Genomic DNA, 10012 nt, shown 5'->3' with positions numbered 1-10012 from the left:
TTCTATGTCCTAATAACACCAAAAGTAAGGATTCTTTCAAGATTTAGATTAAACAAAATCTTTATCAGTAAAAGGAACAAAAAAAATCTTATTCCATCATCTCTCAAAAGAGATCATGACTTTTTTGAATCATTATCATCATAATAACCATAATCATCATCATCAGTACCTATCTAGTGAACGCATAAAACTACCTTTCAACCGCGAAAAAGCCTTAGTTTTTTTAAATAACGAGCAGTGTTCATCATCATCATCATCATCTAAATGTTTCCTCTTAAGCTTTCGGCGGAGAAAGAGAAAATACTCTTTGTCAACTGGACTTGACAGTGTCCAGAACGATCCCTCTTGTTCTTCCCGGTGCTCCCCCGTTAATTGAAGATAAATCCAACACAATCCTGCCCACCAAAATACGTTTGATTAGCAAACTCTACAGAGGATCATCAGGTGTAAAAAAAAAAGAAGAACATTAATCGGTTTAGAACAGGTACATGTTCTTTTTGGTTCCTTCTCCTGTTTCTTGAATCAAAATTTTTTTTTCCATCTTTGTTACTGTGTACTCCTTGGGAAGATTGATCCCTTCAACTGCTTTTATCAAACAATCACAAAACTCATCAGGCTTCCTTTCTTACTTAATTACTATATACATTGTGTCTACTCTATTGTTTTATTACCTTCTACGCCATTCACAGGAGCATGATCGTCTATCCCCAAGAGATTCTGAAACAGAGAGCCATTTGTTGTTTGAAATGGAAGCCAATTAAGAGGACTTTGTTCATAACAAAAGGCGGGTTAAGTCACCTTAAGGTTCCTGTAGCATTCCTCAAGGTTGTCATTATACAGAATGTGTTCAAAAATGCCTGAGGATTTCCCCGCTTTGATCTCTGCATCAGCGTTTCTAAGCCGCTTTTGGATCTGCTCCTCTGTTTCAGTTCCTCTGTTTTTTTCAACACTTAAGAAATTGAGAACTTGCAAAGAAAAATCTAAAGAAACAACAACTCTAAAGTCTAATCTTTACCGGGCACGGAGGCGATCTTCAAGTTCATTCATTGAAGGAGGACATACGAATATGAATATCGCATCTAGAGAGCTTGCCTTCACTGACCTCGCTCCTTGAACATCAATGTCAAGAATGCATCTCTACATGCACAAAAAAATTGATTATTTGAGGGATCAACGGCATGACAGAGATGATACAGAGATGATCGTTTTAGTACCTTTCCAGAATCTGTTACCACTTCAACGGACTCAATGCTGGTTCCATACAGATTACCATGAACAGATGCAAACTCGAGAAACTTCCCATCTTTGATTTCTTTCTCCATAACGGTTTTATCAGTGAAATGGTAATGAACACCACACTTCTCCATAAACCTCGGAGCTCGAGTAGTGTGGCTCACAGAGAACCCAAACATTGAAGGAAACTCCTTCATAAGCATCGATATAAGTGTTCCTTTTCCAACTCCAGAAGGACCGCTTATAACGATAGGCTTCTCTGCATTACCCCTTACTCCTTTACTCCAAGCAACAACCTCTCTTCCTAGCAATTTCTTTTGTTCCCGTACAAAAGAAGTATCCACCTATATGAATACACAAAACATATGAGAATGAGAACACAAGAAACTCTACAATAGCAACACTGATATCTTTCCAGAGACTAACCTCAAGGAACCAAATGGAGTCATCAGAAGCTGAACCTTTTTTGATAACCAAAATCCGACCATTCTTCAGAACAATGGCAGAGTAACCCTTGCAGGGTTTAGGGCCAGTTCCAAGAACAGAAGGACTAGACCTGGAAAACACATACAAAGTGAATACATATCCTTAAGATTCAACACTAATGGAAACAGATCAGGATAGGATCAACAAACACACACCACTTTTTAGTGATTATGTCATGAATCTGAACACCAAGGAACAACGGGTTCCCTTCATGATTTCCACCAATCACAAACTGCAAAAGATAAAAGCTTGAGATCAAATCGAAGTCCAGAGAATTATTAAGAACAGTTTCACATTCTAAAACATCAAAGATTGAGAGAGCTTACAGATCGATCCCCAATTTGCACAGATGTATCTCTGTTTTTAGGGTCAGATTTGACACCAAAGCCATTGGTGTAACCATTCTCCAGATGATTCACAAAAAAAGCTGGTGCTTCTCCCTATTAACAACCGATCAAAAAGAACAAAAAAAAAAAAAAAAATGTGAGAAATCTATGAACAAAGAAGAGCAACGAAGTGAATCGCGCCAAAAAAAAGGCTCACCATAGAGATTTTTTTATGCCTCGAAGAAGACACAACACAGCCTGAGCAATGGCACACAAGCACAATTATAAGAGATCAAAACAAACAATAAAGCTCAAATTTTTCAAAAAGTTAAGACCTTTTTTCTATGTTGTCTGCAGAAACAATATATTTATAAAAAAAAAATTGCAGAGTCAACAAAATAAAATCACAACACATTAGAACCATGAACACAGATCTCAGTATACAACGATCTATTAAAAAAAAAAAAAAGGAGAAGCCTTTGTGCCTACCTCGAATATGAAACACCGGGAAAACGCAGAGGAAAGAAGAAAGCTTTTGGATCGAATTGGGTTATTTAGCAGGCGAGAAGATGCGAATTTATATCCGGAGATTGGTAAGAAAAAGGGCCAGAAGAGAGAATTGAGAAACAAGTTTTTGGGGTAGCTTTTTCAACAACAAGATTCAGTTTTTTTTATAGTATTTGTTATATATCTCTCTGGAATTTTCTGGCTCGGCTACACAGAAAAATATATAGATAGATATATATATATCAGCAGCTGTGCATCGTCGACGAGTCCCAAGACAACTTGGAGACAAGCGGCCGTGACGGTGTGTGTGTGTGGAAATCTGGGGGGTTCTTTATAGGTATTACCGTAATTATATTATTTACTAAATACTATATTAGTACTAATTATTCTTAAAATAATGTTTATAAATATTTATTAAAAAAAAATTGTTTGTAAATAGAAAGAGCTTTTTTGGTTAATTAGATGACATTTCGTATCAATTCTTCGTATGGAATGTAATAACAAATAAATGGAAGAAAACAAAAAATGGTGAAAACTGTAATTTTGTTTTACCAATACTCATGGAAGCCAATTAATGTATTACATATTTACTCAGTCAACATATTTTTATTGTTTGAATTTAGAAAATATAATATTGTTAAATTTATTAGTATTATGTTAGTCAACTAGGTTTTCACCCGCGGTACATCGCGGGACTAAGTTATAAATTAATGTATTGTAAATAATAATTTTTAATTTATTTAGTTTTCAAATTCCAAATTAATCAAATTTTATCTAATTATTTATAATTTTTTTAGAATATTTTTTCTTCTTCTTATGTTTTATATAGTTTATAACATAATTACATTAAATTTGTTATAAGATAGAATATAAAAATTTAAAACACTTAGTTTTATTTTCTATAATTAAACAGAGGTATATGCTTATATGGTAGGTTAGTATATATTTTTATGTGTATACAATTTTTTTTTTGGAATATTAAGAATGTGATGTAGTATGTGTAATATTTTGTAGTTCAAATACAAAATAATTTATAAGTTAATTTTCCAAACTATGACTACAATAGTATATGAAATAAACTAATAGTTTTAGTGTTGGTTCTATATATAGTCCAAACCCGCCATGCTAGGCGGATCACGCAACATGTTCAAAGATTATTAATCCGCAATAATTCATCATACGAAACTTGTAAAAGTAAAATATAGTATGACAGGCTAAAAGACACTTTTTATCAAATCAGTTTTTTAAATTTTTAAAGAACACTTAGGTTCTTATAAAATAAGGAAATAAGGAAATAAAATCTGTATACATTTACAATTATGTTTGTTACCTTTTACAACACTTAGGTTCTATAAAAAAAATATAAATAGACTTAATTGTGTTTATTAAATTAATTATTTAATGTCAATGGCATACATGTAAATAAGTGCCAACTTCAGGATTTATTTTATAAATGTCTTCAAAAATGTATATATAGATGTTTGTTACCTTTTAAAACACTTAGGTACTATAAAAAAAATATAAGTTGAGTTAATTGTGTTTATTAAATTAATTATTTAATGTCAATGACATACCTATAAATAAGTGCCAACTTCAGTATTTATTTTAGAAATGTCTCCAAATATATATATATATATATATATATATATATGATAGCTCAGTTATTTATTTATTTAACCAATAATTTTACCCTCCCAATAATTTTGAGCTAATTTTTTTGTTGTAAAAAAAAAACCAATAATTTTAAATTGTAATTTTCCAAAACAATAAATAATAATAATAGAATGAAAATAGTTTCAAACCAGATTTATTTTATTAGCTTATTTGATATTTGTGTTAATTAAATATTACTATACATAATGTTAAAATAACGTTATTTGGTGGTGCTAACTTGAGGGAAAAACACCAACTTTTTCTTTTTATTATACTACTTTTTTGATAAATTTGATGCACTACAATAATTATAATTTAAAATTAATTAATTTTGATTTGTCCGTAACTAAGTCACATGTTATCATTATTGTACCCTATATGTATGGTGCTATGTTTTTTTCTGCTGTTTTAATTTAATTTGTGTTTTGTATTTTGTCAATTATTTTTCTTTAATCATGGAAAATATTCTTAAAATCTAAATGCTATTCTTAAGAAATTGATGTTAATTAAAAAGGGTTTCACACGGATTAAGAAAAAATGATTACTAATTTAAATACATTATTTTATTGGGTCTCACCAGAAAAATCAGATTTAAAAATCTATTAAACCATAACTTACAAATATAAGATCTAATACCACTAGAATTTAAAATCGTGGTTTAAAATTGATAATTTATTAACGACGTAATAATGTTGGATTTCAATTCTATTAAAATTCATGATTCAACAATTTCTTTAAAATTTTTTGAAATATTTGTATTAAGCTAAAGGTTTGGACTTGGAAATTTATTTTTATTTTATTGTTGGAAAAAAAATATTTCAACCCTTATTTAAATGGATGAATTGTGGTTTAGACTTTGGAGATGGATAATAGTAGGTCGATCCGAATGCTTGGGACTTGAGCATGTACTATACGTTCATTGCTTTTTTTTATCTAAATTAAAGTACTAGTATAGATTAATCAGTGATTAATTGTTTAAAAATGATGATGATACAAAGATGGTTGATACATTCATTTTCACCATGTAAAACTTTTATAGGGAAAGTATATGGATATGATTTAAAGTAATCCTGTTAGCTGACAAGCCAATAGTGGTAGAATTTTGGAAAGAGATTAAGACGAATAAAACAAAAGGGTTATAGTGAGAATGTGAAAATGAACCAATAACGTTTAGACAAGAGCCATATGGGATTGGTTAGAAACATGGGATTTGTCCCCAAAAATTGAGACTTCTATTCAAACATGACATGATTTTGACCAAACCATCAATCCTCCAATTTCGAATATCGGAAAATGGATAAGGACATCAATTGTTTTCTTTGTCCTCATCTCTTTTTTTAACATCCTCTTTTTCGTTATTCCAATGCTTTATACAAAAGACAAGTCCACTATGACCATTTGGGAAAAGAATATTTATCCACGATCGATCAGTTAATTCTCTTTTAGCATCCCCAATTATATAAGCCAGAGGGTTTGAATTTTCATCGGTTATAACGTGTTGACCGAGTTTGGTCAGATTCGAGCTTTGAACATGAAGGTTATTTTAGTTAAAGTATTTAGTTCAGAAAAACTGAACCAATCTACAACCCAAAAAAAATTGTGACTGAGATAACTCTTTTATATAAATTATCAAACAAAAAAAACGAACACATATTTATTTACAAGAAAAAATAAATAAAAATCGCAGTTAAACTAAGTCAATACAAAATCATATAAAAGTGTAAAGAGTGTGTGGTTGGTGAAGTATTGGAAACTAGACCTCAAGGAGGCTTAACTGAGAAAGGTTTTGCTGTTTGGAGGCATTATATTGTTACGTCTTGTCTATGATTTTTTATGGTTGAATTATAATTAAGAGACTCTCGGGATTATGACTATTTTAGCTAATTCAATTTGAACTGAATTTCACTTTCCTTTGGATCGGTTATACTAATGTGATCTTACTGAACTTTCATACCATGTAAAGAAATGTAAAGAATCATTAGTATTTTAGGGATGTGGTTAGCGATTTGCCTGAAACCCCAAATGTTTTGGGATCATTACATGATGAGATTTGGAAGAAGATTTTTTTAAAAAATATATATATGTAATAGAAACGAAATTTAAACTGGAATACTATACCAAAGTGATACAGGGAAGATTCCATTTTCGTTCGGCTAATTAGTACCTTGTTTTGTAAACCAAAAAAACATAACGTCTATTACGACTGGATTAAATGGATGTATAAGACAAAGTCGTGGACTAGGTCGTCGTGGAGGCTAACGCTAACGTGTTTCCAACGTCATAACTCATAACCACATTGTGTCAATATAGTTTTGTTGGCTTTTGAGTCGTTTCTAAAATTCCAAGCGTTTCGATACATTTGTTTTGTACGTTGGCAAAGTTTCTAACAATCCCAATTTTGACTGGTATACACGTTAGTTTCCTTAATTCTTTCCATTATATGTCAACCCAAAAGAAAAAGAAAAAAAAAAAAACACCTAAGCTCTTCTCATTTTGATCATCTAGACTAGTTGATTGGGCTCTCTGATGACACAATATGATAATTAGTAGCCCATGTCGACCCATAATTTTAGTTGTCCATTACGCCAACCTTTTGGGTAGGTAGCTAATAAGTGAATTTTTTTTTCCAAACGAAATACCATTAATTTGGGTAATGAATCAGAAAATCTGAAAATGACAATTGACAAGAAACAATATAATTAGCAATTTAGTAATTGAGAATTTGAGTCAATAACGAACATTAATCTGAATTGACATATAGGATACGTGGCTCCTTTCAAGTGGACTTCCGAGCAAATTCATGAAGCTGACGTGCGTTAGCTTATGTTAGGGAAATACCCTACCACTCACTTTGTGCCACGTAAGTAACCTTTGTTACGACAAAACACGTGTCCTAAGCATTATCTCCATTTTTTGGTGGCGGGTCCTATTTTTGCCGACACTTCTCGCACTACGATATCATTTACCTTCATAATAATATTCCTATTCTTTTCTAATTAAAGGTCTCTGACGATGATCTCCAGTATATATAGAAAAATAGTACACGAATTTAGGCTAAAAGAGTTAAATAAATGAGAAAATGAGTACATTAACGCAAACAATTAATTAAAATTTCCACCGAGTTAATTAATTAATTAATTTCTTGCTAAAATATCTTGAAAAGAACACGTCTTTCGTAATTGAAGTCGCATAATTACTGGACGAACGTAGCTCTCATGGAAAGGACTTTACACTTGTTATAACTTTACCTCTCATATGTAAACTAAACTTGTAATTCGTTACCCAAATTATTTAATAAAAATTCATAATCATTGATTATTTATTCCTTGCCTTGTTTATTGTCCTTCCATCACCCTAATTATAATCACACACACCTAAACCATCTAATTACAACAGTCCACTACTCCTACTTACAACTCTCAATCTCATGTTGACTTTGTACGGTCAAGAAAGGTCAGCGGACACCACCACCACCGCAAGTACGGCTGAGGCTTCCAATAGCCGGGATGAGACACCTTCGTCGGAGATCGTCGTGAGAGATATTCACGCTATGACTACGACTACGGAGCTTACTCGGCCACAACAAAGAGGAGGAGGATACTTGTCTCCGTCTAGGTCTATTGCTTATAGCGACGGAACTGCTTCTTCCGGCGAGAATTTCACCACCGTGAGCAGAGAGTTCAACGCTCTAGTCATCGCCGGCTCTTCCATGGACAACAACAACAACAACAACGGGACCAACCAATCTAGCAGTGGTCATCGTGACGTCATACGTGACGAAAGGAACGAGCTGACTAGGATCGGCGAAAACGACGACGTTGGTGATCATGATCATCAGGTGCCTGAGGAAGATTCTAATCCTTGGGCGATTGTACCGGACGGTTACATTAACCGGGGCGGTTCGGAGGATAATAATATCGTCTTGACGTCATCAGGTGGTCAAAATCGGATGGTGACGACTGCTTCGGTGCATATGGTTAAGAGGGAGGAGGTGGAAGCGAAGATAACGGCGTGGCAAACGGCTAAGGTGGCTAAGATTAATAATAGGTTTAAGAGACAAGACGCCGTTATTAACGGTTGGTTGAATGAGCAGGTTCATAAAGCTAACTCTTGGATGAAGAAAATCGAGGTGACTCATGTTCTGTTCTTTTCAAAAATCTTAGTTAGTTTAGATCTGATTAAAATAACTAAGTGACTTAGGCCTTGTTCCTTTATTCATTTGGATGGACCATCTAAATGAATCATTTCAAGTGTTGTTTGTTTTTATAAAAAAAAAGAGCATCATCCAGAATCATTCATATGGATCATCCGAATGAGTTTTAAAATTTTAGGCAAAAATTTGAAACTCATTTGGATGATTCTAGCTAGACCATTTGGACGAAGATGATTCATCAAAAAATAAGAGGAAAATTATTGATTGACCATCCAAATGAATTATTTTTTTTGTCTTGTTTGTTGGGTTATTTGACATTGAAATGAATAATTTAGAAGTATCATTTGAATAGATCATTTAGATGGAAATGCTAAATGATGAAACGAACAGAGCCTTAACCTTTGTTTAGGTTAACATGCGTTTCTTGAAACTGTTTGCGTTTACATGTGAAAAACAAAAATAATTTAGCAAAAGCTATGTAACGTTATCAATTTTTCGTACTTTTTTAAAAAAGATTGCAAACGATATAAACGTGAACAAGCGTGTTCTTCTTTTCTTTGGATTTAATCGTGATGTTTTGAAATGTGTGATACATCAATGTAATAAAACGGTCTAAAAGACTCATGAATAGCTAGACGGTGGATTATGCAATTGATGCATGTATGTGGATGCAGAGGAAATTGGAAGAAAGGAGAGCCAAGGCGATGGAGAAAACACAAAACAAAGTGGCTAAAGCTCAGAGGAAGGCCGAGGAGAGAAGAGCGACGGCGGAAGGAAAAAGAGGGACTGAGGTTGCTAGGGTTCTTGAAGTCGCTAATCTCATGAGAGCCGTGGGACGACCTCCGGCTAAAAGATCCTTCTTCGCTTTCTCCTAGCTCGTTTTGATTATATCCAAATTTCTCAATATATATATAGGCTACAAATTAAAGGATCATTTCCTGTTGGGAATCAATGTGTATATATATTGAATTTAATGCTTTTAAAGTTACTGATAAACATTTGTAAGTGTATGCTTTCTTCCTTGTGTACCACAAAAAACTGATAAAATGTTATTTGTGAGCCATAAATTTTATTACATGTATCGTTTTTTCCTTCCATATGTTGAGAATGATACGACTTGGAGTTCAACGAAGCAAACAATAAAAGATTGAAGCTCTTACTTACTCTCTCTCACTTAAGATTAAGAGCTTAAGTAAAAAATGTAAAAGACACCACAATTTATTAACACAAACCATACTTGAAATCCCACTAAAATCCTGCTCAAGGGAGCCTTAAAATCCTTTTAGATACAAGAAGGTCTATGAGTATATCTTAACCTATGTATATATCAGTGTATCTTACCAGACTCTTTACAAAGAATAAAAACATACATAGATCTTATTATAAAATATAAACACTAGCAAACAACAGTAGTAGATATTGAGTTGGGCTAATTAATAAGAGTTTACTTTCGCTTATTCTTTGTACCATAACGGGCCTTCATAGCCTTTCTTTGTTTAGTCATGCATTCTTCTTTTGATTTGTCCATTTATAAAATAAATTATGGTAGTGGTAGTGGTGATCAAAGAGTATAGAAAACAGAGTGTATTTACCTACCAACTTTCTTTGCCTAATCATTAATTAGTACAGTTAACTAGCAGTATCTTTTTTAGCA

The 10012-nt window shown here is 32.7% G+C and overlaps 2 protein-coding genes across 3 annotated transcripts; one reads left to right on the top strand and one right to left on the bottom strand.

Moving 5' to 3' along the window:
• Window positions 1-31: 31 nt before the first annotated feature.
• On the bottom strand, window positions 32-2899 carry LOC104792044 (guanylate kinase 2). 2 transcript variants are annotated; one of them, XM_010518070.3, is made up of 11 exons: window positions 2535-2899; window positions 2263-2303; window positions 2046-2159; window positions 1875-1951; window positions 1660-1789; window positions 1215-1577; window positions 1016-1137; window positions 799-934; window positions 672-717; window positions 489-582; window positions 32-395 (listed from the first exon to the last, which is right to left on the bottom strand). In XM_010518070.3, exons 2-11 carry the CDS (start codon window positions 2263-2265, stop codon window positions 311-313), a joined length of 1170 nt encoding a protein of 389 aa, XP_010516372.2. In that variant the 5' UTR covers window positions 2266-2303; window positions 2535-2899; the 3' UTR covers window positions 32-310. The 2 variants fall into 2 exon arrangements, with proteins under 2 accessions (XP_010516372.2, XP_010516371.2); XM_010518069.3 differs by having other exon boundaries at window positions 489-585; window positions 2535-2870.
• Window positions 2900-7386: 4487 nt separating this feature from the next.
• LOC104792043 (remorin 4.1) lies at window positions 7387-9425 on the top strand. Its single transcript, XM_010518068.3, has 2 exons — window positions 7387-8334; window positions 9033-9425. Exons 1-2 carry the CDS (start codon window positions 7633-7635, stop codon window positions 9231-9233), a joined length of 903 nt encoding a protein of 300 aa, XP_010516370.2. The 5' UTR covers window positions 7387-7632; the 3' UTR covers window positions 9234-9425.
• The last annotated feature ends 587 nt before the right edge of the window (window positions 9426-10012 follow it).

The sequence above is a fragment of the Camelina sativa genome, chromosome 6 (genome assembly GCF_030686135.1).
Source record: "Camelina sativa cultivar CO46 ecotype springtype chromosome 6, ASM3068613v1".
NCBI lineage: Eukaryota > Viridiplantae > Streptophyta > Magnoliopsida > Brassicales > Brassicaceae > Camelina > Camelina sativa.
The sequence above is the reverse complement of the archived record's forward strand: the minus strand, read 5'-3'. Positions and strand labels throughout refer to the sequence as shown.

Excerpts from the sequence above, each read along its gene's own strand:
- LOC104792044 (XM_010518069.3), bottom strand. Across the intron at positions 1,952-2,045 it reads TGCAAATTGGGGATCGATCT|TTTGTGATTGGTGGAAATCA; the intron begins GTAAGCTCTCTC and ends TATCTTTTGCAG. Across the intron at positions 396-488 it reads GAAGGAACCAAAAAGAACAT|GATTGTGTTGGATTTATCTT; the intron begins GTACCTGTTCTA and ends TTTGGTGGGCAG.
- LOC104792043 (XM_010518068.3), top strand. The coding sequence starts at position 7,633 with ATGTTGACTTTGTACGGTCAAGAAAGGTCAGCGGACACCACCACCACC. Across the intron at positions 8,335-9,032 it reads CTTGGATGAAGAAAATCGAG|AGGAAATTGGAAGAAAGGAG; the intron begins GTGACTCATGTT and ends ATGTGGATGCAG.